The sequence below is a fragment of the Tetrao urogallus genome (assembly GCF_951394365.1).
Source record: "Tetrao urogallus genome assembly, chromosome: 4".
NCBI lineage: Eukaryota > Metazoa > Chordata > Aves > Galliformes > Phasianidae > Tetrao > Tetrao urogallus.
In genome coordinates this window covers 34319057-34346633 of record NC_136817.1, presented here as the reverse complement: position 1 = coordinate 34346633, position 27577 = coordinate 34319057, and the positions used below count along the sequence as shown (strand labels likewise).

The 27577-nt window shown below is 39.3% G+C and overlaps 1 protein-coding gene across 1 annotated transcript in view; it reads right to left on the bottom strand.

Moving 5' to 3' along the window:
• The window catches only part of TNIP3 (TNFAIP3 interacting protein 3), a gene marked incomplete at both ends in the record, with an annotated part of 84602 nt that overhangs the window by 6010 nt on the left and 51015 nt on the right, over positions 1 to 27577 (bottom strand). The window contains 8 exons of the mRNA XM_079534107.1: positions 9155 to 9215; positions 12539 to 12702; positions 13893 to 13946; positions 15242 to 15367; positions 18325 to 18438; positions 22206 to 22334; positions 25531 to 25662; positions 26735 to 26800. Of these exons, the coding sequence (XP_079390233.1) occupies positions 9155 to 9215; positions 12539 to 12702; positions 13893 to 13946; positions 15242 to 15367; positions 18325 to 18438; positions 22206 to 22334; positions 25531 to 25662; positions 26735 to 26800 (846 nt within the window). The remainder of the gene's footprint in view (positions 1 to 9154; positions 9216 to 12538; positions 12703 to 13892; positions 13947 to 15241; positions 15368 to 18324; positions 18439 to 22205; positions 22335 to 25530; positions 25663 to 26734; positions 26801 to 27577) is intronic.

Genomic DNA, 27577 nt, shown 5'->3' with positions numbered 1-27577 from the left:
GACTAAACTGAGAAAAAGGTAGCCCTGCAAGCTCTATTTTCTTACGGTGAATGGCTCGCGTTGAATCATCTGCTTGGGCCAGATAATGCCTGCACAAGTTGCAAGATAATGAGTTAAGCTCCACCAATGGAAGGCACAAACCTTCGAAGTGTGTTGGGGAAAACATCGAAATGAATGAAGCGAGGTTTGTTGCCTCCCACAGCAGCTACACAGAAGCTGGCCTGTTTGGGGAAGGCACGGCGCCTTTGAGTGCAGGGTGCCCTGCCCACAACACTGGTCACCTGCTGGGAGCCTGCATTGAGCCGGGCTACATTATAATTGGATTTTCCGAAAGCACTGCATTAGCATTTTCCATGATCTCACCCTTATTAGCCAAATAGCTAATCGGAGTCGCGCTCTTACACTGTTTGCTAGTTAAGCGATCCACTGCTATACTGTCTGCAAGCCAACTGCAAATTCACACAGCGATAAAAACTCCTCTTTATCTAACAGGCAGGGAGTTTGTTCTGGGGCTAGTCTTGCAATTAAAACTCTAATTTTCAATAGATCGTGAAAAAGCAATTTCTCTCCAGTGCTCAGTTCACTTGGCGCTTCGCTTAGGCTCTTCCCAGTTCTTTACTGTAAGTTAGGAAAGCTTTTCTTTAATCAGCATAGGCAAGAGCAGCATTGCAGTAAAATTTAACAATAGAAAAGTCCTTTCCCATGGACTCTTCCCTAGTGTGTCTAAAATCAAACTCGCAACATGTTTCATCCTATATGGTTATTATTTAAATGCCTCTGTATGTTGATGGGAATTAAAATACCTGTTCTAAATGCAGAAATGACACACAAACCTTCTCTAGCTGATTTCTCTCTGTCTACATGTAGATCAATAATCTGCTTGAGTAAGAATTTCAACTCATATTAACTACTTCTGTGTTAGCAGGAAAGCACACAGGACATCTCATATGGCTCCTGGCACTAAGTCCCCACTTCTTCCTTTAGATGGGGTCCCAGCAGCTTGGGGTACCTCCTTCACCAAGAGCCTGAAGGGAAGAGGCAGTCTGGCAAGTGGGTTACGAGGCAGTACTTGATGAACAGCCATTGACCGGAGTTTTAGAAAAGTCTCATAGTCGTAATACAATTTTGTTTAGAAATCCAGGCTTTATTCTCTGATTGGAAGTCACATGACAATGTTCAGATTCATTGCAGTGGGATTCTTTGCAAGAAGTCTTTGGAAATATAAATCTGCTTTCACTGTGAAGTTAAGCTCATGAAATACTTACACAAAAACTATACAGATACAAATAAGTATGAATAGAAAAAGAATTATTGTTTTGAAAGGAGGGCTGGCCTGGACTCAGAATGGGAATAGGCACCATGTGCCTGGCCTAACATCAATGGCACCCGATTCCAATTGCACAAACATGTTAAAACAGTGAAGTGCATTTCCTTTTTTACACACAACCAAGAGAACCTACAGAATTCAAGATGGTACCATAAACAAATCATTCCCAGGAATCAAATAAAAACAATTACAATCTTTAAACAGAAAGAATCACAACGGTATAGAGCTGGAAACTCTTGAATTCAAACCAGATGCAACTGTCTTCCAAAGCCCCAGCAACAGCTCCATCTTTTATCACAAGGCTTCTTAACAAATAGCCAGCACAAACAGCATTTTCAGAACAAAGGGCATTAACGCTTCCCAGTAGAGTTTTAAGTGGATCGTGAGGATCTCTAGCCTGAACAATCAGCTTTTCTATTGTCCTCACAGGGATTTCACAAGGCATAAATAACATGCCTGAAGAGATAAGGAGCTGGGACCAAAAAAAAAAAACAAAAAAAAACAAAAAAAAAACAAAAAAAAAAACCAACAAAAGAACCACCAAGAGAAAAACAGAACAAAACCAAATAATGAAATTGCAAGACTAGCTCGCAGTCTTGGGTGTACACATCTTCAGGTCAAAGGCTGTCAGTGATGGGCTCCTTTCTCTGATGATGAATCTGCAAAAGTAAATCAATAGCATGATTCTGACACTGATAAATCCAATCTGCTAATGATTCATTTATCTCAATGTTTTCTCTCCTTCCCTTCCCTTGGAGCCAATATCACACATCCTTACAAGCCAGTAATCAACCCAATACAAATAATAGTGAGCATGAAGAAGCAAAGGAGTGTGGGGACATCCTGCAGTGCAACAGCATTCTCTATCTAGTCCTGAATAATCATGGTACAGTGCAATTCGGAGGTTCTATTAACCTCCATTCCCTATATAAAACCCTTCTAGATCTCTAAAAAGAGCAACTGACATTCAGCAGTGCTCATTAGGTGTACATTAACAGTAGGTGCACCCAAGAGAGTAGGTAAGTACAAAAGTACAACAGAGAGAAGAATTCAGTAATAATACAACTGTTAAGTAGGTGTCTGCACTTCAGATGTGTTTATCAGAAACTCATTCAAGGTAGGAAAACAAAAAATGATCAGAGAAAGGAAATGTACTATGGCCAATGTAATACGTCCTTCCTTCCTGAAGCTTCAAAAGATTCTTGAAATGCTGTAACTTGTTGCTAGTAGCACATACACTGGTGCTCACACCACTTCGCTTACAAGAGAAATATTAGGGGTGAAATACCTCCAGCAGGGATTTGAATTTGCCTAGGAGAATTGCTCTGCAGCTACTATGCAGTAACCCCATCTTTCATGTCTGAACACACGGGGTTGATGATATCCAAATGCAGATGAAAGAAAGTTAACCAAAGTATCCACATCTGTGACAAGGCACAGCACCACACAAATCATTGATTTTGGCTAAATTTTTCCTTTCAGGTATTACCAGAGCTAAAATTCACGTTCCTTGTTCAGAAAAGCCAGGAAAGGCAACCATTAGCAGATTGGTTCTTTGTACATATTTAAGGTAGACAGAAAGGAATACAAATATATAAATATAAATATTTGTGCATTATGTGCACATAAGATAAATCAATAATTTACAGTTCAGCCATCCAGTGGAATATTGTACTCTTCTACCACATAGGGAACACCTCAGCTTGTATTCCCACACAATGTTTTTGAAGCAAAACCTTTTCCAAAGAAAACAATTTGATGAAAATGTGAAACACTGACTCTTTGGCCTTGAGCCTCTGACTTGCATTTTGAGAGTTCCAGGCAGCTCTGGTCCATCACTGCACAAAAGCCTCTTCTGCTCCCAGCCCCAAGGTCACATAGCAGCATGGCACCAACAGTCTGCCACAGAAATGAGTGTAGAGGAAGACCAAAAGCTTCCATGATTCGGCAGCAAGAGCAATATGTCCAGTCTGGTTCTACTTTTCCAGCATCCTCTTTTCTGCTCACATGACTCCATGAAGAGAGAACACAAATCCTTCCCCAGTCAGAACAGGGTCAGGTAGTATCTCTGGGCAGAGATGCAAATAAACCTTACAGATAAGCAGCAGAGTAATTTCATGCACATAGCCCCCTGTAACAGCAAGGAGGATGAAACACAACGTTTCTACCAAGCACCATATTTCAAAAACTTCACACCAAATTTAATATCCAACGTCCACTGAAAGCAAAACAAGATCTAGATAAATCACAATATAGTGTTCAATAGAAATGAAATTATATCCAGAGATATACAGATATATATACTGTTTCTCTTCACATTAGACACTTTCGGATTGTACTGTAGAAAATTAAAAATTTTTCTGTGATCTCTATCTCAAACTGACTTCAAAAAGAAATACTTCTCATGTTTTTGATTAATTTAACTAATTAAATTAACTAAATTAATTTAACTAATAATTTAACTAAGTTAAATCTTAGAGGGGTACAGAGTGGTCTTTTCTTTATATTGCAACAGCAAAACTCAAGTTGTATCAGTGAAAATCCTGGAAATAATCACGTATACACACCCGAGGGAGGGCAAGCTGTTAATCAAATAACTGTCTTGACTTTTCTAATGAAATGTATGCACTGAAGACAGGGTAAATACCAACAGTGTTTCTTTTTTTTTTTCCCTCTCCAGGAAAATTAAGATGTCAGTTAACTGACTTTTGTTCTGTCTGTTTTTCATTGAAGATCTCCGCAAATAAATTTTTCCATTTCACATTTTTCCCCTCCCTGCAGATGCCATTATTTTCAATGGAAAACCCCTCACTTCCCCCCTCTTCTTCCAATTAGCTGTAATTATAACAACATTAGCCGCAAAGTAGGTACCCTTGAGGCCAAAATCTGGAAAGCAGCACAGTGCAGAGGGGAACAGAAGATGATATTATAATGAAAGTAAGTGGACATATCAAGCTGCTACATGTACTCTTTTGGGCATCCCTAGGGCTTCACAGGTTGGTTTCTGCTTTCCAAGGAATGCCAGTTGCCTCGCTAAGAGCTGCCTGTGCCCAGCATAACTGGATCCAAAACTAAAATGTACAGTTCAGGTGAAAGAAATCCAGTAGTTGTATCAAACGGGGGCAATTGGGGTTCTCAAACGTATTGAGACTCTTTCTGCCAAGAAAACAAATACATGTGAAGGAATCAGTATGTGCCAGCAGTTGTGGCATGCAAAAGGGTTCTTGCTCAGAGTAGGCTTTGTGCTATAAACCTCTTTTCCAGACAATTTTCCATTAAAAACTGAGTTTGGGGAAAATGTCCAAATATTAGTCTTCTTTTTTTTTTTTTTTTTTTCCCCTAAACTGCCTTTTCAATTTTACGCAGTTGGATAAGGAAGGAAGTCAACACTATTTGCCAAAAAAAGTGACATTAAATGCACTTGCTGGAATTCTTTCTGCCTTGCTCCCTAGAAAGGAAGGAAAAAAAAGGGGAAACTTGTTCCAACAATTCTGAGTGACAAAGCACAGATATTTAGGAGCTAATGTCCCTCTGAAAGCAGCACAGCTGGCAGAACAAGGCTGAGCTGGAAGGATTTAAGCACGCTGTAAGAGCAGGATTTCCAGAGAGTGAAGAACTGGGGATGGGATCATCCCAGAGGCAGACAGGAGAAGTTAACTTCTCAGAAACCCGTTGCTCATGCAATGAGTCATCTCTCTTCTTCCTTAGCCTCTTCCTTAACCTCTACCCACCTCCTACCATTTATCATTACACAGTGCCCTTCTCTCTTTATTGTGACCCTCAAGCAAATAGCCTCACATTTTTGGAAGCCAAGTGATTTGTCCTAACCCTACCCTGCAAACCATGAATGCCCATTACTTAATAGCCTAGTCTCTACTACCACCCATCTATGGGGCATGGCAAAGCACAGAGTGCTCCTGCCTAATTCCCCATGCAGCCTGTCTTCATGGAGTGTTTCATGTTTGGGAAGAGAAGGAGAAGACATCTTTGTTCTTACAGACAAGCTTGCTCTGATATGAGTCATCTGACTTTTTTTGAGCTGTTCAACAACATGTGCAATGTGAAACTTCTGGGATACTAGTAGGAAGAAAAAGCAAGGAAATCAGATCCGTAAGTTCGGATACAGTCCACATGCTCCTCTTTGCAAAAGTCTGTTGAATATTTCTGGATTCGGCTTGGATCCCAACCTTTCTGGAAGTTATATTTTATGTGGTAAGTAAATCTTCACTGTTCCACGCAACCCCTCACAGGTCAAAGAGTCTCCAAGCTCCTATGATTACCAATGGCAGTACCATGTTTCTTAATATATGAGGCCCATCGAAACTGTTTCTAAGGTCTCAAAGGCCTGAATGGTACTTTGATAATATTTAACTAAATGCCCTAGTGTCAGAAATTTACTTATATGAAGCAAGTTTAGTAGTCAATACAAAGTAGTCTAAAGAAAAAAAAATGTCAGCTTACAATAGCACAGATGCCTCTATCACAAATACTTGCAGAAAAGGTAAATTCATTTCAGGACAGATTTGCACCCTAATGCAACTATTTCTGATCCACTAAGCAGACAGCTTTTAGAGACACCAAAGCTAAAATAAACCACCTCTTCCTCTACCTTTGTTTGGCAGTGTCTTTGGGCTTTTTTGTTTGTTTGTGTGTTTTTGGTAGACCACTACAAGTATTACTAGCCAGGACTCTTTCTTACTCTTTTTTGCAGGACAATTTATCCCAAGAAGTTCTTCCTCCTCTTTCTGACTTTACTATAGGGTATCTCATTTCTCTTATTTCAACATAGCAAATGCAGTTCAATTGCAGCTTGCCTCACTTGGGCTTCCTCTTCCTATCCCATATCAATTTCTGCCCTTAAATTCCTGAGGTCTTGAGGTTTTTCCACCCTCCCTTTCTTATCTGGGAGTTCTAGATTTTAGTTGTTTTTCTTTAAAGTCTTCCATTTCCCCTGATTCATTTCCTCAGCCAGGAGATGCACATATATTGTCTCTTGCTACTTTAAGAGCTCTTTATGGCTACAATCACTGCAGTTTGAAACATTCATTGCTTTGTCCTTTGAGATTGACTGTCATTTTCCTTGGGGAAGCATTAACTTTTATTAAAGAAAGCATTTCAAAAATAGCCATGGGCATCTGTGAATAAAAATGGATTAAGTAATTTAAATCCTGATTACTGAATCAAAAATATAGAGAGGCCACATATTATTCTCAGTAGCTAGTCCTGGACATCATGTCTATAACAGCCAATAGCTTTTGTTTTACCTATTCAGACACATAGGGAGATCAAAATTTTAAGTACTCATAAATGTATACCAAGATTACTAGTTGTGCTTGGTCACATCCAGATACTCATACCTGCTTGCACACACGCCAGCCTTCAAATTCCCATGCTCTACACAAACAAAGGCAGGTGCAAGACACTTGAGAACACTGTTGCATTCGGCTTTGAACTCTGTGTTCAAGGTCACACTGCTGTCATTTCAAGGCTGAGAACTAGTCTCCCAAGCCGCAGCACCCACTCTCACTGTACAGTAACTTCATCTTACTGCAAAGCCTACAGACCCTTCTTTTCACCCAGATTAAATCCATAAATGGTGCACAGATAGGAGCACCTCTATCTATTCTGTATCATAGAGCTAGTTACTGCCAGCGCAGACACTCTCAGATTTGAGAGGTGTTTAAAACTGGGTTGGAGGGTTTTTTTACAGCATGTCATTGAAAAGATCTGTCTTCTGATTCACCTCATTTGTCTTCAGTTCTAATGCCACAATCTGTGACACATACTTAGTAATTATTTCTCAAAGAAAAAAATACCAGTATTGAAGGAAACTACGTTCAGATAGGGAAAACCTAAAGGTTTGCCCTAGAAACATCAATCTACCAAAACAGCATTTCTAAAGGCAACTGCCTCATGCTCAGAGTTGCTGCACTGGCGTTTGGTTTTTCTATAATGAAGCACTAGCTCAGAAGAGATGAGATTTATTGGTCAGTTTATCACCTAATGAGGAAATGAAAGCTGAGAAATGAGACTCAGGAATGCTGCCACACATACTAACTCATTTAAACTCAGAATTGCAATTAGAAGTAGTCAAAAAGAGAACAAAGAAATTGGAAAACATTAAGAACACTTTCATCATATATTCTTGGAGATTCTAAATTTGAAACATTTCTTAAAACAAATGGCTTAAATACAGATTTAATTTAATTGACTATATATAACATATAAGTCCAGGCTAGTGCATTTTAATTGATAGTAGACATTGGACTTCTCGGTGACCAATGGCTAATAAAACACTGTTTTATTAGCAAAGATAAAAAGAGCCCTGAAGATACACTACAGACATACCCTACATAGCACCATGATGGTACTAGCTGAGAATTCTTCATTATGGACACTAAAAAAAGAAAGGGAAAAGTCTGTGAGTTTCCTACTCACTGTTTCACTGAGGAGGTGGCATTTGGATGTTCTGGACAAGGAACAGTTAAAGAAAGACAGAACATGGGGTTTAAAAAAGATTTTCAAGGAGGCAGAAGTCATTATAATCAAACAGTGAAAAATAATTTGCTTTTCTTCAGATCCCCTAAGTGTACTGCCCTGGACCACAGCTGCAGTTGGTGGCCGGACGTTTCATACACTGGTATAAACATCCTCTCAGTATTCTCTGGTGCAATAAATCACTCTGAGTTTAAGTGGGAGGAACTACAAAATTAATCTCCTGTCCTCTCTTGCAGTCACAGCACTACTTTCCCTGCAACCACATCAGAACCCTCCAAGCAGTTGCCATGTAATTATGGGAAGCTTGTCCTCTGTTTTGGCAAGCTATGTTCCCACCGCACCCTCTCTTCTGTACAAATGTGGGGGACTATAAACAACAGAAGAGTTACTCTGCAGCCATCTTCTTCCAGATGTTACTATGCAGTTTTTGCTGGTGACTCCCTCCCAGTCCATATGGAACCCACTCACCCCAGGAAATGGTGCTCAGATGGAGTGTACACACTCCGGCAGTGTACACCAGCTAACCTGGTCAGTCCCCTAGTGCTGCACTGGATGATGCATCATTTGTTTGAGACAGTATTGATATAAAAGGACCATTTAGACATGAGAACAGAGAAAAACATGAAACTTAAGAGAGAAAAGCAGTGGACTGGGGAAATTCTGGATTTGCACCAAGAACAAAGTCCTTTCTTTGTGCTCCCTGGCAGTCTTTTAAGAGGCCTGAACCAAGCACTTCAAAATTCCAAGGAACTTTGCATGACTTCAAATGCAGCTACAAATATTAAATGATCCTCCTGGTTTCCAACAGATAGCTTACATCAACACTTCAGCAAGCAATTAATTTGGTCTGTTTAAATAGTTTTATTTTTAGACCCAGCACACTAAACTACCAGAACTGATCAAGAACAGGCATTTTCACTTTAAAGTGAAATAATGTTCTAAATCCTGCACTTTGTTATCAAGGACTCCTAAAACCTGCCCCATCTTGGCTCCCAAGTTTGGCTCATCATTGAATTTAGTTTTAGCTGAAGCAGCAGAACCTCTAAAGACAATTCGGAGGATATCTACTCTTTAGGACTTCACAGGCATTTAATGAGGCAAATCCATGATCCCATAATGTGTAACAGAGATATTTTACCGAGTGCAACAAAGTCGAAAGCTGTGACATAGATGATATTACATTAGAAACATCACCTATGTTGCACATACACCAATCTCATCTTGCTGAAGCAAAGCTGTCATGTAAGTACTCAACAGATAAATAGAAAAGTTTACTATATATCCCTCGAAAGCCCCCATTTCAAAAAAATAGTACAGCTGTTGTCTTACCCTTTGCCTTGTGCTGAACATCTGGAGGAAACTGGTCAGGAACATACCACTGATAGTCTGGCTGCACAGAACAATAAAACATTATTACAGCAATATGGACTTCACAGACACTTCAAACAAGAGAATAGTGGCATGTTAAAAACATAATTGTGCTGTGAAGCTTTTTATTAGTTATACAGAAGTAGCTTACAAAAATCTTATATCTAGCTTGATTTTCTACCAGTTGAGACTTTCTGCTTGCTTCCATCTTTGTGATGCATGGTTTAGTTGCTGCACCAATTAGAAACATTGTTGTAAACCTTTCTAGATCCTTCAAATCAAAAAACATTAACAGAAGCTAGTTCAATTTTAAATGGGCTTTATAGTACACTGCAGCTAGGAATAAAGGAATAAAACATATCAGAAGATATGACTGGCTCCATCCTCTATACTTAGCAAGCCAGAGAAGCCTGGTGTGCACTATGACATGACAGGTGAACCTGTTCTACTTTCAGTACAGGTAACACATTGCTTTGCACAATAGGAAAATCCTTTTGAATAAAGTTCTCTCCCTTTTCCCTTTCCCACAGATCAGCATTTCTGTTGCAATCACATTAGCTGTTGTTTGATAATCTATTGAAAATACCGTGGGATGAGAAGATTCCCCATCTTTCTTATAAGAAGCACTATTGAGAAGGTTGTGTGCCTACAAGCATAGTACACGGAAATTCTTCATGGTAAGGAACAGTAAGGAAGAAAGCAAAATTGTGTCATAGTTTATATTGTGCACTGTGGTAAGTGAGTGTTACGAGCAGAGAAAACAATCCAGGGACCAGGCTGTCTATCTGAAGCTCTGTTAAACCAGCAGTGTGATTTGAGCACTGCATTCAAGCTCATCAAATTACTTCCAGGCTTCAAATTAGTTAAATAATTGCTGTTTTGCAGAAATTACTCTAACAAAACCCTGAGTAGTCCAAGGAGACTCTTACAGACTTCAACTTGTAGAGAGAAATGCCATTAATGTCTCAAGAAGTTCTGCCTCAATTAAGATGGCAAGATGAAGCTGCAGATACAGAAAAGAGATTCAGCTTCTATGTGTGCTTTCATTCAGTCACATAGCAGTGATCATCATCATATGTTGCCAGGGAAAAGGAAGTATCCTATTTTCACTTGAAGAACATCGTTCACAGGAATTAACTAATTCTGTGTTTGAGGACAAACAAACAGGCTTTGATACAATGCAAGACTGTGCTTTACTTTATGCACCGTTAGTTTTCCCCCCTAATGGTTCAAAATGTATTTATCTGCATTGCTCTTCTGAATTTCTACTCACTTTTTTGTTCTCTGATTTACTGTTTTCTTTCACACGTACACAATGCAGAGTGGAATGCATTTCAGAGAAAAGAGATGTATTTCATGTTAGACTAAACAGATTTTTTCTATTGACAAGTAAAATGAACAAAAAGGCACAAGATATAAAAAGACTGAAAAAGCAAAAGCACAGACTAAACACACAGGGTTACATACGTTAACTCAGGACACCCATTAAATTGCAACACCTTTCCTCATTGCTAACAAATTGCTCAGGGAGCTATCAAAAGCTCAGAGCAGTAACGCTGCACTCACACAGGCAGAGAATTTCAAAGAAAGCTCAGAATGAAACTAGGAGTTACAAAGTGACCAGTCAAAGTGACCCCAGTGTTCCGGCAGGAACGGTTAAACTCTAAGCCCAGTAATCCTTTACAGAATTAGAAATCCAGACAATGAAAATTCAGGGAGAAGAGCCAAAATAATCTGGGACAGTGTCCAAATTGAAGTGAAAAACATTCCCCAATGCTTCAAATTCTGATAAACAGGTAGATGAGCACACTCCTGAAGTATGGAAATGAGGTTTGACCACAGCCTTCTGCTTGTTTCTGCAGCCTTATATGTATTTTGCAAGAACTAAGCTTGAATTTCTCAAATAAATGAACATCTTTAGTAGGCGATAGCTTTACATGCAGAAACAGATACTGCATATCTAAAATGACATTCACCATGTTTAAATGGATCTTCACTGGTTTTGAAGGGGTACAGCCTTCTTTTTAGATAACCCAGAGCACTTCAAAAGTATCAGTCTTTGAAGCAGTATTTTCATTGAAATAGACAACTCTACCTGACATAACCTGGCCTAAAGAAAAAGATTTCACTTCATACTGAGGATTACAGGAAAAAGGCCAATTTCCTGCTGTGTTATCTACACACAAATGTAACTCCCACTTATACTTCTTTTTTTTCCCCCCTCTTCTCCCACTACACAGGCTTGCTTGGGAAAACTGCATTCCTAGAGCATTCATGGTCAGAGTGGCTCAACTCTAGTAGAACCTCATTCCTCACATAATCCTACTTTACATCAGAGGACCAGAAGGAAGGTACTACTTGGTACAAGAGATAGCATCTGGAATTTCACCCTTACAGTTTAACAGCAGCTCTGTGAATCCTACAGCTGGCTTGTCAGCGTGTGGGAATGGGGACGGGGAATGTGTGACTGTGCATCTGTCTACAGGAGCATTGCCTGAAGGTAGGACAGCTGTATTATCCACGAATGCAGAAATCGTAAGTGAAGCACAGAAGTTATTTTCCAGTGACAAGGCCAAAGAAAGAAATACTCAGGGTAGGACATGGAAATAAGCCATTAGCCAACAAGCTTTCTTAGGCAGACTAGACAGAAGAGAACAAAATAATATTGGCTGCAGCTAAATACTTACTGTTGTCACTATCATTTATTCTGAATGCCCAGAACTGGGATCCAGCTAGAAAAGGCTCTGAATTTACATGGATGTAAATTAATCTGAGAAACCAGCAAGAGCTTAATCAGACAATCTTATTTATTTTTTTAATTATAGGATGACCACCATGATGACTGAAATCAAATGGATAATAGTCCCCTTTTTCTTCTCAGCAATTTAAAAATAATTAGTATTTGCTAAAATTATTTTAAAATTTACAAGGATATATACTTAAGGTATATAATTATTTACAGGCTTAAATTGCTGTAAATTTTTTCCTCTACACACAGATTTCAGTTGGCTATGCTTCAAATGAGACATGGCAGCAATCTGTGCAATTTAGTACCAAAGATGCTGGAACAATAAGGAAGAACAGAACATGCTCATAAAAGGAAACCAGCATGTTGAGAAAGACAATTATGGAAGAGAGACTGCACAGAACTCAGAAAGGCTCTTCAGAATCTTGAGGTAATTCTAAAACCTGCATGAAATCTTGATCTGGTGCCAAAAACAAATGGAAAACCAACAAATTTGGATACTGGTGAGGATAGCAGTATGGCAGCACTGTGTTAATTCTTCCATGGTCACCATGCTGTGAGAAAATCAGCGCCTTTGTGAAACCGGAGAAGGTGGGAACCTTACCGAGTGCTGCTGCTGTTCTTGTGCTCTGCGAGACACTCGGTGGACTCGAGGATCTTGATAGTGAAGAAGCAACCCACAACTCCCATAATTAACACACGGGGAGAGAAATAGTGGAGGTGGGTAGGTGAGCCTCTCAGACTGTACCGGAATATCTTTTGTCTGTCAAAAAATAAACAAAACAAGAAGAAATGCATTACTAACAGCATATGACAAACAGTAGAATATTCACATACCAAATGCCTTGGTGAAAAGGAACAGGAAAGAAAAAAAGCTCTCTCAGTGTGTGTCACAATGTTCAGTTTATTCTCTCAAGTCTGTTCATGATTAAAAAAATAAATTAAGAAATTTGATCTTTGCCATGACACTTTTTGACACTTTTTATATTAGAATTTTTCTCCTATATATGGCAAGCACATTTCTGGGTGTTTTCTGTCTTCAAGAGTTTTTCATCTCATGCCATAGCTTTCAATAGCTTGAAGCAAACCTACACAGACAGGTACTCATGCAACGAGAAAAAAATCAACTTCTGGTCCTTTGATAATGAACTGAAGTCTGTGGTATTGAGATTTGGTTGAGTCTTATCTCAGGCTGCATGTCAGTAGAATCAATAGGAATTCGCCAAGGGACAGAACAAGGAGGAATGACAGATGAGTCAGAACTAAATATTTTTACTTCAGAAAATAAACTAATAAATATGCTGCATGACTGTATGACTGTTCCCATATTTAAAGTCCTTCACAAGCTCCGTTTAATCATATCCCAAGGCAGAAAGAGACAAACAAGATGAATCCAAGTGTAAGTTCCCACTACCTATCTGCCTCAAAAATTTCCTGTGGAAAGAGGCAAGGCTCAGCCAAGTGCAAAAGGAAGAGTTGTGCAAGGGCAAATATGGAGGAGCCGATGCACTGGAAATTTCACACCCTACCTGGTCCCTCTCATCTGCTCATAGCCACAGATAACATGTGGAATGGATTTTTGTAAGCAACTGCAGCTGATCACACGAGGGGGATAGTTTAAAGCTCTGTACCAAGCCTTTTTATGTGGGCAAGCCTCAAGTATACCTCCACTAGCCTCTGTTTCCTCTAGAACACACCAGTGAGCCACAGGTAATCCCCAGCTACAGCAGATCTGACCTTCTGGCAGGGGGAGAGAGGAAGAAGGAAGGAGCGCACTTGTTCTCCCATTGTGAACCCTTCAGGCTGTCTTGTCATGTGCAATGCCACTAGCTGTTGTGGCTGGCAAGCAAAGGGAGAGGCTGGGCTCTTAAGAAATGGAAATACTCCTCAGTGAGCCCAAGGGCCAGCATTTCAGTTACATCCAGCAATAAGGAACAGGAAAAGAGAGCGTACCTGCTGCTGTAACTGCCTTTCTTGTGGTTCCTTTCCTTTCAGACAGGTCTTCATCTGTGAAGAAATGAAATATTCACCCTAATAAACCAACTCTCTAAAAGCCACATCCAAAGCTGTTCCTGTCATTGCAATGCAGCAACAACCAAGTTCTACACAAACACCATGCAAGCACATGCACCACCCATAGAGTATGTTCACGTGTGCACTGTGGAAACACTTCTTGCTCAGAGAGCTGGGGAGGGTGGAAGAGCCCATGCAGCATTGTTTGTAGTTCCCTATTTTCACAGCATCCACTGACCATCTGGGGCCATGCAAGTTATGTATTTATGGTCTCTAGACAAAGCAAAAATACACAGGAAGAATGTGTCTGAGTGCGTTCTACCAAAAAAAATAATAATTATTACTTTATCAAACCATCCAGGAGTAGGCTGGAGTGGGAGAAATGTAATTAAAACGTGTTTGCATGCAATACTAACAGATTTGTCCTAGGTCTTTCTGCATGCCTAGGAGGATTTCTTTTTTTTTTTTTTTTTTCTCTCCACACTTGCATGAAGTGCTTTGAAGCACCTATAAAAGCATTCACTAGCCAGAGGCCCTAATACTAATGCTGGCTCATGCCTGGGCTGAGAACAAGGCAATGTTGCAGTTTCTGTTTCACAACAAAGTTGGGGCAGACAAAAAAATCATCACAGAACATTTTGGTAATCAGCCGTTCTTTTAAGCTATTGCACAATTTTGTTGAGAGAGGAAACCTCAGCATTTCATCATTTTTAAATGGGGTTGAGAAAGCTTAAAGTTTTACATGCCATGACTTCGCCTTGGCTTCTTGAATGTCTGTGAACAGAATACTGACACTACTCCGAAGAGATAAAAAGGATGTTGCAATAACAAATTATTCTAGAGGCTGCTCAGCTAATTTGCATGGAGACATTTATTTTTTTTCCTCAGTGATATTAGTATTACTCCGTAATTCCAAGACAGAGGTCAGGACACTTTACAGACATTTCTCATTTCAAAAGCTGGCTCAATGTCATGACTCTAATATCAAGTGCCAGAAAAACAATCAGGAGCCCTCTGGATTTGTTTTTGATTTTCCTCTCCATTTTAAGATATGTTTGAGGATTTTTTGCAGTAAACACTCCCCTCATCTGCTTAATTTGGAAGTTGTCTATAATCATTTCTCATCTTCTTAACTCATTACTTCAGAATGATTTCATCCCAGGTGGTGACCTCACATAAAATTCAATGTCAATTAATAGGAGCCAGAAAGCCTTGGGTTGTGTGGAGAGTGAGAAAATAAAAATAAAATACGCATGTGTTGGCAAGAGCATCTTTCTTTTGACTCATACCTGTGAGTTTAGTTTATTCAGTTGAGTCTGTAATCTCTCATTAGCCTTCTGCAATGCTTCTTTCTCCTCATTAAGTCTTTCTCTGTCAGATCTCTCCTTTCTGAAGTCCTCTTCATATATTTGTACCTGCAATCATTATGACCAAGTTTATGAATTTCAGCAGAGCCACACAGAAATTTTAATCCACTTTTTTTGTGTGTGTGGTTGCTTTTTAAACATTTGTCAACCAGAGGGTTGCATCCGAAAAGGATCCTTACAATCCTGCAACCAAAATACTTTCCCCCATCTTTTTTTTTTAATTAAAAATAGCAAATGAAGAGTCTCCAGTGGCACATATCAACTGAAACAGTCCACAGCTTCATTGTTCATAGACGCATGTAATTACTGGGGAATATCCATTTTAAAGACTATAAATAGGATTGCAATGATTAAAGACATGGATATTTTTAGGGAATAAACAGTAGTTTAAAAAAAAAAAAAAAGTTCCCTTTTTTCCCTCAATCTTCTTTTCAATTACAAGCCCTTGCAACTCCCCCCTGTACCTCAGTGAGCATCATGGTGGAGGCAAAAGGTGTCGGCATAGCACAAAAAAAACAACTTCCAGCACACAGTCCGACATAACATTATCATTTTATCCAACCTATCAATGAACAGCTATGATTAAATAATGTCCTGCCTTTTCCATAGCCATTAAACACCACTGAACACCACATGACAAGATCAGCCTTGTGCCTGTCTTGTTTTACGCCCTGTAGTTTTACTTTATATGTTGCTCTAACCATCTAACATTGGTGCAGATCAAAGGATTAAGCTGCACAGAAATACTGGTACTATTTAGAGCTGTGACCAGAAGACCTGGACAAGTCAGGACTGTCAAGAAGTTTAGACCTTGCCTGAAACACTGTAGGAAGAAATGTGTAGGAGGATGTCTTGCCCTAGAAGCTTGAAAAGGGATGAGAAAAAATAATTGGCCAGTGTACCTTTTGTCTGTGATATGGGACCTCTGATCCCCCCTCTCAAACAGCTGCCCAAAGAACCTACCCATCTCAGCAAAGAGGCAGAGGGGATCATTGACACACAATTCAGAATGCAAACATGGGGGTTTGACCCAGTTCCTAGAAGACAAACTGTCTTTTGATACTGAGGAATACAATATCTTTTCTTATGTCATATGGGGTCATAGCTCCGCATCCTGTTTAAAAAACATCCGACCTCCCAGGGCACAGACAGCAAACATATTCAGAAGCAAAATACAAGTCCACAAGTTAATTGATATCAAGCTGGCTGACTTTAGTTCCTCAGCTAATGGACAGACATCCACCTGGTGTGAACTTAGAGGTTGGTGGCACTTCCACAGACAAATAACAGCAGAAATACATTGGAGTGGGAATGACCATCAGAGCTTCCAGGAGTCCTTTTGTGTCCTTGCAGTTGGCCACTAAAGCCTGCTAACAGTCTACTTGCAGAGTTTCTTTGCTGCAGTTCAAGCTCTGCCCACAGCACAGACCTAGTTTGCTTTTTGCTGGCAGCAGTATTATGACTTCACAGGAAGACTAAAGAAATGTTAATGCCTCAGGGAACAAAAAAAGTCAACATAGGGCTCCATAAATTATTTTCATGACTTGCCTGTTGCAGCTAATTTTTGCAAGGTTTTTAGGGCCCAGAGGCCCCCCACTAGATATAATCCCTTTCCTGAATAACACAGTGTAAAAACGAACAAAGGCTTTCTGTGTGGCCACGTGGAGTCTCAGCTCCACTGCCTGTGGCTGATGGAGGCATGAGTGCTGTGATCCCCTGAAACAGATGCAAAGCTGTCAGCTACTGACGTGTAGGTTTCTTGTATCCCTGTCCATCTACACAATCTCAGCGTTTCCTCATTTCTTCTTTCCTGCTTTGCTCTCTGCTCTCTCACTTCCCTCTCAGCTGTAGGGATCTGTTGAAGCTGCAAGAGAGCAAACTTTGTCACGGTTTTGTCAATATTCTCTTGCACAGAGAAAGGGAGGGACACCTCCCAAGGAATGAATGCCTTCAACTCATCTGTAGTGGCCATCTTGGCTGATGACAGCCAAGATCTGGTGAGACTGTCACATCACTTTTCATCCCAAGGATGCCTTTCCCTGTAAAACTAAAGCCTCCTGCTCCACTCTGTGCAAAAGGAAGTTTGGATTCATTGTACTGATTTATAGAACCAGAAAAATAAATTCATAAAATGGTTACCCCATGAGAATTCTGAAAAAATTTGGTTTACTCTATTTTATTGTGGAGAATGAAATAACTCATTACTGTACAATCAAGTACAGGATTTTATTTTCCAGCATGTGGCAAGCATTACATTAGAGAGCAAACTCTGGCTCTGCTGTCAAACGTGACAGAAACAAGTATTTTATTTCTATTGAATAAAATTTCCATTCTGATCATATCCATTTGTGTGTCAATAATGTTAACCTTAACACTGTCCAGAATGACTGACCTAAACTACAAAACTATCTGTAAAGTATCATGCTTTAACCAGATTCTTTCATGTGCAGACAGAGAGTGCACAAAGCACTTGAATAGCTTAAAATGAACATTAAAAAAAATAAATACACTTCCCTATAGTCACAGGCATACAAGTTATGGATGCAAATGTTTTGCCTCATACTTTAAAACACTGCAAGACCAGCACTAATGAATTGTTTTGAGAATCCTGGTCTTGGCAAATTAAGCTTTCAACTTCAACAAAATAAGAAACAGAAGACACAAGTGACCAATCCATCAGTAACTGATGAAGTACATCAGTCTCTCTGGATGAATTCAGCCCATAGCAAGAGGCTGCCAGGACAGCTCCAAGAACCACAAACGCCATTTTGCCGCCTGAGGTCCAAGACAAGGCTTTGCTCCAGATCTTTGCAAGGACTCCGTTTCACTTTATGGACTCTGCTGTGATGACAGCATTTTAGGAAAAACCAGTTTTAATAGCATAGAGCTCCTACAGCTTCCTTTCAAAAGTACTATATAGCGAGTCAACTAGACACTGCTCTTGGGAGTGAAGGCAAAACCACATAGCATGAAATTCTGCCAGGCTTTCTCTTACCCATTCTTACCTGTTGTCTGAGAACTTCAAGTTGGGTTCTCATGTCACCAAAGCTGTTCTTGTCACCAGTCTCTGAAGGAGTCCTAAGAACAGACGAGTTCTTTTTCAACACATCCAGAAGGGCCTGCAACATAAAACATGACACTTACTACTGAGACTCACCACATCAGAAAAAGTTATTTCAATCCATTATAATGTTTTCTCTTTAAATAAACAGATTAGAGTGAGTCACAGACTTTTCCTTCACTTACAGTTGCTTCAGTTATACACACAATGTTAACCTCACTAACAATAACGTGTATGCATGCCTAAGTCCAAATTTTCCAAATGCCCATACTGCATTCATGAATCTGAGACAGCACAGTTTAGAAGACTGTGTTTGTACTTACAACTATAACCAACAAATAACAGTGAACATCACAGCTGCAATTCTCATCCAGAAATGTCATTTTACCTGTGTAAATCAGAATTTGGGAAAACCAAGGGAGGTGTCTAAATTCATCTAGGTCCAAAAACAGACAACCCAAGACTGTATAAAGAAGCATTCTGCCATATCCTCCTATACGTGTAACTATAGTAAAGCCTGATCAAAACACCCTCTGCAGAAGGAGCCCAGACTTCTTCAACTAGAACCGAAGGGAAAACTCCTTTTGAAAGGAAGTTATGTAGTCTCTGTAATTTGTCACTAGAGGGAGTTATGTATACGCACACTGCACAGAATGTTCTTACATTCTATTTTTCAGTCAAATTCTGCTACTTAGAATGTTTCATTTAGTAGTATTCCACAGCAGTCCCTTGGACTGGAATAGTTTTTAAACTACTCTTACCACTTTTTGTCTATAACCACACACTATGCTCATGTATTTGTTTACTGTAGCACAAATACTGCAGTTTCAGTACTTTTCCATGTCTCTCTCAGGACGTATACACTCGGCTAATTTCATTCATTTCAGAAGGCTCTATTCTTGCTTATTGTCCCCAGCTCCTCATGGCTGGCCACATACTATTCGTGTCTTAAGAGAAAGGTGAAGATCATTTTGGAAGAGGAAGAAGAAATAGGCAGGGAAAAAAAACCAACAGCATATAACGTAACACAAGGATTAGTAGCATTACGGACTTCATTTTCAATGAAGTACCAAAAGGAGAACAACAACAACAACAACAACAACAAAAGCACTTCCTGCAAAGAATGCAGAAGAGAAAAGGGAGGCCTTTCATTTGATGAGCTAGTGTCAAAAGGATACTGCAGAAGATAAATAGGCATATAATAATGGTAAAGTTTGTGTACCATGTCATACGTGAATAAGATTGAACATAGATATGGGAGGATAAAGATACTAATAGCTCACTGGTTGATCTTCCTTTTGTCTATTCTGGCCTCTGCTAATCTCTCTCAGCATATGACACTTCAGCATTCTGCACAAATAGCAAAACAAATAAAAACAAACTTCACATTGGCATTTAGACTGGAAGTTGTTCACTAGCAGCCACAAGGAATGGAAGATAGAATGTATTGTGAGCTGTATGTTGCACAATAAACTAAATCATAAAAGCTTCTTTCATCATAAAAATAAAGACAAAAGTATTATGCAGTGATGCTCTGAGCAAGACTAAAGATCATATTACCCAAGAAGAAGAATAACAGAGACCAGCTCCATGCAAGGAACATGTAAAAATGAGGAGGATCTCACAGCTCACTGAGTTAAATTCAGCTTAACTTCATGCAGTGTCAAATACTGTTCATTCAGAAATACTGAAAACCACAACCTGAAATTGCAAAATTAGCCACACAGAGTTTTCCTGAAATTTTCTATATCAAAAAGGGAAATGTGTGACCAAAAAATATCTAGCTTTATTCTCATAGTTATGAGAAGGATAAATAGTCCATGCATCTAGAAATATCTTAATCAAACCAGAATACATTTTTAGGCCTGGGAATAAATTCTGAAGAGAGTAGTCATAGAGACAAGAGAAAAGGGATGAAGCAAAGCACAGTTTAACCTGATATCTTTCATTAAAAATAAGTAAATAAATAAAAAATACAAAATAAAATACAAAATACAAAAAAAAATACAAAATAAAATACAAAATACAAAAAAAAAAAAAACAAAATAAAAAATACAAAAATTCACAGATTTTCTTAATGTGGAAATACATTCCAGTCTATGGTTGAAAAACATAACTGAGATGGTAATACAGCAAAATTATCCATTAAGTTAGAGAGAAATTGGTCTAATACTTTTACTGTATGGTGAACAGGAAAGTCAATACTGGGACATGGTATTGCAAACTATTCTGGCATTACAGAATCAGTTTCATAATATAAACATCAAAGCAGGATCAGACCAAACCCTGCATCATGGGCTCTCCAGATGACTGGATCAACATGAAGCCCGAAGTAAATGTACTTGGACACAGTACTAATGTCTTCAATAAAAAGGGAACTAAGCAACTGAAATGACTGAGGTGCAAAATCATACATATGAGCAAGTATAGTTGCGTATTAAGAGATCAAAAGAACTGGGTCAGCTTAACTAAACTGTCCTCTAGTGAAAATATGACTGCCCTGTGTAGCTAAATGTAAAAGTAGGGGTAACAGTAGGAGTGAAGGAGATCTGGTACCATAAGAATAAATGAGTATCAATTGGCCAGAATATACTCCTCCCAATTGAAAGAGATGAAGTGTCTAATGAAAACAGAGACAGAGTTCCAGAACAACCTTCCAAAAGATGCAGTGGAAGGAGTTTCAAGTACTTTTAATACAGAAATTTGATTAGAATTTGTAAGAACTTCATGTCACTGAAATTGCAATAGCACAATTTTATATACATTCATGACATGAGGTGTGAAGGATGCAGTTACACAGGAAATCAGCATCACTCATGTTAGAAAACACATTGCATGAAATTGATGTTTCATTTAAAAGTACGGTTTATTCACCCACATCTTAGTTCCAATAACATTATAAGATAAGAAAGCAAAACAAAACATTGAAGTGAGCTGTTTTTACAAAAAAAAAATGAAAGTACAGTAAGGTTTTGAGCAAGTCTTGCTAAAGCATTTCAGAATGAGTTAGAAATCATGAATTCTGTCAGATTTTAATATGACAGCGTTGCTTTTTTACCCTGACTTTTGCAGGTCCTCCAGCTTATGTTGCACTTAAAGACACACAGCAATGGTTACTGCAGTGCATTTCCTCAGGAAGCGTTTGTGGTTCACCATGAAATATAGAATTGTTACGAAACACCCACTGCTTCACGCGATCTTCTGATCAAACTAAGTTACATTTATTACTTTCCCTCCAGTGGAAAATTTAAACAAAAAACAAAAACCAAAAAACCTTGAGTTATATTATGGCAATTTCTTCAAAAATATATACACACGTACACGAGAATATGCATACACATGTGTATATGTATGCATACAAGAACAGGAGCGTCTGTCTTGTCAAGAGAAGCCATTCTCTAACAAAACATATGTAAAACAAGTTTATAAACTAACTTTTTTAAAGCAGTGTTTCATTAGATGCATATGAAAGCCATTTCCTACTTCTCTTCTGTTCTAACAAGGAGAAACCTAGAAAGAGCTTAAGTGTGGTACAGAGAAGTTTCACAGATGAAGCCAGAGATTTTCTTTCTTTAATCTTTGCAGTGCAAACTTTGCTGCTTGCCAAAGCAGCATGCCCAGGTATTTGCTAAATTCAGTTCATGCTTGTTTCCCCAGCTCCCTGAATCAGCCATTTACAGATTAACAGTGATTAGTTTGCTGCCATGAACAGACTGTCCACCCAGGATTGAGAATATCATCAGGTAGCGTCAGTGCTTGATAGTAGAGGCCCTAGAATTAAAGGGAGAAGTGATTTTCTGACCAGTGCCTCATTTTTGTTCCTACCTTGTTGAGACGACTTATTTCACACTCATAGTGCTCTTGTTTTCTTATCATTGATGCATTCTTCTTCTTCAGGAGCTTGTTTTCTTCCTTCATTTCATGCAGGGCTTCACTGAGGACCTTTGTTTCTTTCTGGGATGCAAAAAAAACAGAGAAATGCTGTTGAAATGCAGATGGAATCATTTTGCAAGAACAGTTTTCAGAATCTCTGCTGTCTGGCAGATGTGCTGAATTTCTGGTGTCCCAAACATAGCTGTGAAGGAAAGCAACAGGAAGACGGGTGGTTAGTAAAACCCAAATATGATAAAGTCTGTTGAAACCATTTTGACCACTCACCATATGATGAGATAGAGGCAAAATAGCAGACTAAATTCTCTACGATCTGCTGTTGCACAAAGGCATGAAAAAGCTGGCAGGCCAAGGCAAACAGTTGCATACAAATGACCATCCCAATCCTGCTTCAGGCTCATCTACCCATACCAGGGATAGAGGTCTGTGGAGTTCCAGTCATTCTCAGTATTATGTAACATTGAAGATAAAACCACTTCTCAGTGTTAAATAGTCTGAGGGCTTGAGAAATTAAGGCAAGCCTAACCCTGCTCAAAAATTACCATGCTACCAACAAAGGCTTATAGAAACCCACTTTTTTACCCCATCACAGTTGTTGGTGCCTTGAACTTGACCCTTCTTGGTATGTCTGTCCACACTGTTTCCTTCAAGTAAGCTACCATGAAGATGTTCCTATTTGCAACAAGGCCTACAGTAGCCTTTCAAGATAGTATCATAGGAATTATTAGGACAGATTTGCCAAACTAAGTTTGATTCCCTTTTCCTATTGCTTTCAATAATTTTCAGTTTACAGTGAAGGGAGCTAAGATTCAGATCACAGCCTGAAGTAGCTGGTGACGTTTAAGATTTCCTCCTTTCTCTCCAACGGAAAAGCTTCCTTGCTAGCCTGCTGGTTACATGCATTGAACAGAACTGTCTGTTCTACTAAAAACAAATATTTCAAATATACCTCTGCAGTTGCCTTATGTAATAAAGAAATGAAATCCAACAATCACACACGCGATATTATATGAATGCTCTGTGCAACAGGCATACCTCTGTGCAGCTACGAGGCATTCATGTTTGAGCTCATGAGATATGAATCGCAGTGTACATATCAAGTCATTGAGAAACACCCTTGAGAAACTGCCACTTATGCAGGAGGTAGCTTTATTTTTCTTTGTTCCGCATAGGAACTCGGGAGCTTGCTCAAGTTGGTATGCTTGAAGATATTAAAATAAAAAAAATAGCAAAAATTAAATTTCTGATAGGCTTTTATTATATTCTATGCTTCACCATTGCCACCCTCTTTTCCTAGCTCCTGGCACACATTCTTCTGCAGGATTGATAGCTTAGAGAACATGGCTATTTGCAAGTAAAGATTTCCAGTTTGTTGAGGTTTTTGAACCATTCACATTCTTCTTATTCAACTCTGAATTTTAGGCGTTCTGGCACCTAGATTTTATCATAAGTCTTTGGTCGCTGCCTATGGGCATATAGTCAAGCCCAAAAGGAGCCAAAAAATGTGCATTTCCAAAAGAATCGGTTTTCCTCTGTGGGCCACAGAGGTCATGGGAACAGATAGCTAAGTTCACAACATTGTCTTTCTGAGACATACTTTCAGATTCATCAAAAAAGGAAACAGCCCTCTAAGACAGCAGTAGTAGATAATCTACCCCAGGACTATTAGCTGCTGCTGGCTTTCCTAAATGGGTCAGGAAAGCATGCAGAGAATGGCTTCTCTGCTGCTACTCTACTATGGCTGTGGGATTAGATAAGCAATTAGAGAGCAAACAACACTCTTCTCTGGCAATAGCTTTCTGCAGCTTCTCCCAGCTCTGTGGCTATGGGATGGGATGTGGAACCTTTGAAAAAGAAACTACTGCTAACTTCTAAGAAATTTTATATGTATATATATATTATTTATATATATATATATATGTATGTATGCATGCATGCATTTAACAAAATATAAATGCCGTTATAAAGAATGTTAGATGCTTTAGAAAAAAATATATAGCCCTACAAATCTAACCTTGGTAAATTTATCAGCCTGGGTCCCTTCAGACTGCTGAACAATAATAAAGACAAATCTTGTTCATGTGCTTTCAAGCTGAATAACTTTAAGCATTTCTTTGGATCATCCCCTGGAATTGCTTTTTCTTCATCTAACCCCATGGGCAGCCTGGGTTGATGTGGGTATTAAAAATCATGTTGCTCATTCAAAATCCACTGCTTTTATCAGCTACATCTGCAAGGGTACAGATCTTCTGCACCCCTGCAGCTCATCCAGCAGGTAAAGAAATTCAAAGGGAAGAGAAGCACTTTCTGGTTGTTGACTGTATAATTTGTAAAGAAACTGGTGAACTGAGACTGGCACATGTAAGAGGTTTATGGAGTACAGAGTTATTTTGTTCATTATTTGCGTATGTAGTTAGAAAAATAAAAATATAAATGGAGAGCACACCCTTTTAGAAAGCTAGGTATTTTTCACAGCTATCACATTGTAAAGGGTGGGCAATAAAAACTGTAGTAATACAAGAAGATGAACTGTCTCACCTTGTCTGCACACTGAGGGTAAACACAGGCAGTGATTCAGCACATTCATAATGGCACAGTTTGCTTTAAAGCCTGGAAATGGTTTGTGGATTTACTTTAGAGGGAACGCTTCAGGGATCTGACTTCCAGTGTGCATCTCTATGCCACTGCCTAAGGACTCCTGAGAGAGGTGCCTGACTCAGGGTAAGGTGAATGCTTCTCTAGAACAGAGAGCTACAACTGATCAGCCCCATTGCTTTCAGCACTTAATACCTTAATCTTTAAGGGGACCTAAGACAGCTAGTTGTAAACTGTTGACGCTAGCCCACATGTAAAAATATGTATCAAAAAGTGGGGTATGGAGTTCAGTTCATTACTGCCAAGCATTTTAAATAAACCTGCAGCTTTTCCACTGAAAGTCTCTGTAGTACTTTCTTTCACTGAGCGCTCAAAGAAATTTACCCTGAAATTAACACTTAGGCAGAACACCTCTGCACTGTACACATCAATCTGTCCTTTATTCCCACACACAGACTACTGCTGTGCAGTCTGACAATTTTTATGCAAATGACTGTCTCACCACGTAGTTCTCTGATCAGACACTGCCTTGAGTCCAGTACTGAAGAGCCCAACACCACAACTCCATCTACCGGTTGTACAACAACCTACGCCATGCACCTCGCTAGAAGAGAGAAAAGGCAGGACAGCATTCAGCGCTGGGTAAGAGAATGCACCCTCCTACCATTTCCTGTGATGGTGTGTCTCTGTCCAGGATCTGCAACCTCTCCTTCTCTGGAGGATGTCGATGTCTTTGTTCCTCCAGCTCACTGACTCTCTTCTCTGACACGTGCAGTTTTGCTTTCACTTCTGCCAGCTGAAAGGCAAGTAACATACCATGGTGGGCTGCCTGTCCATCCTAAGGGGCTCAGCACACCAAAGGCGCCACTGCACCCCTTCAGCTCTCAGTAGACTGGTGTAAAGGAGTGGGTCTGTTTGGCTGTAAAGTTCCCAATTGCTTATTTCTCCCCCCACCTCCCTGAATCCAAGCTTTGCTGCTCTGTTTGAAGAGTCTTAATAACTCTGGGCAATTGCTTTCATGGTGCTCAATCAGCTGACTCTTGCACTGATTTTGCTGCCAAAGCACAGCTATTAAGGGGTTGTTCCTCTGTATGAATTCATTTTAATGTTCTTTTCTCTTTGCAACATGGACCAGGTCTGCTCTAGTACACATCCAAAGCAATGTAGACAGAGGCACAAAAATGTGTTATATTAAATGAGGAAGAGTCATTTGAATTCTCCTCCTTTGGAGGGAGAGGGGGAAGAAAAATCAAGGAAGAAATTATCTGGATCTCAGTAAAACTTACTGGAACATATTAGAGAGAAAATTTTCCTGATAAGTACATGAGGTCACTCATCCAACTTCCTTCCCATAGAAGGAAATAAGAGATGAGAAGTGTCAGCTTACAAAGAGATTCGGTTTTTGGAGTATCGAAAGAAATTGCTAGCACTCCATTAATAAACCAGAGTGGTAAGTACCATGAAAGGTGGGACAAGAACCAAAAGACACATAGTGATGTGGATCAGTGGCTGGATGCATCAGACACCACAAGTTACTTTTCAGTCATCTGTGCTCTGAAGTGTGCCCTTTTGGAGGATATGATGTTCTCTGCTGTCATGTCCAGCCCGGTTCCCTACTTAGAGAGATGGGCTACTTCTGTACTCTCTTGTTATTTTATCCCACTGAAGATTGTGCATGCATTATCTTTACTTGTATGTGATGAAGTATTTTTACCTATGTAAGCTAAAGACAAAGTAAATATTATGCTTCCTGCCCCCATCCCTTCAAAAGATACTCACTACAGATATGCCAGCTAGTTTTTAAGCTGAATTAACTAACTAGCAGCAGGTGACATTCATATTCCAATAGAAGTAATCAGCATCGTTACCTGTTTTTCATAAAGCTGTTTCATAGTTCTAAATTGATGATCCCATTGCTTGTTCACCTCCAGAAGCTGTAATGATCACGAAGTCACAGTAAATAAGTCTTATTTCAACACTGTCAATACATAAAAAAGACTGGCATTCTGGTACTCAAACTGTGTGTTCACAGTCTCCTTGTTATCTGGCCAGTTCATATCAAAGAAAGCAAATGGAAAGTTTTGCAAGCTTTATGGCCCATCTGTCAGTTATTTGCTATTTCAGTTACAGAACATGAATGTTCAGGAAGTGGAAATCAGAAAACATGCAAATATACAATAAATTACAGGTGAATCACTAGCAAGACTGAACAAACCCCCAAGATGCAGTTCCTACATGACCAAGGACTTTTTGTTAATCTGCTTTAAGTTACATAAATGTATTTGCAATTAGAAGGTCACTGGCTTCAAGAAGTGAATAGAACATGTCTATTAACTGCAATTACTACTGAGTGCAGAGCTTTCTTGCCTTTCTCAGTACCACTAAACTGAAAAATAGCAGGCATGCAAGACAGGGAAGCCTAACAAACAACTTTCATGCAAGTATTACAACTGAAATCAGTGTGTGTGCATTTTTATTGAAGAAAGCCAAATAGGTCTCAGAAATTTTGATTTTTAGGATACAGGATCACACTTTGGGATGCTCAGCTAGAAAACAGCTCCCAGTTTGCTGCTACCTGTGAATAAGACTCCATTTGCTAGTACTCATAGTGATTCTTTGGCCTTCACCAAATTAAGAAAATTTGCCCTTAATGACATAAAAATCTCTTCTGGATTCATATTTACGTTATAATAGATGATAATTTGATTTTG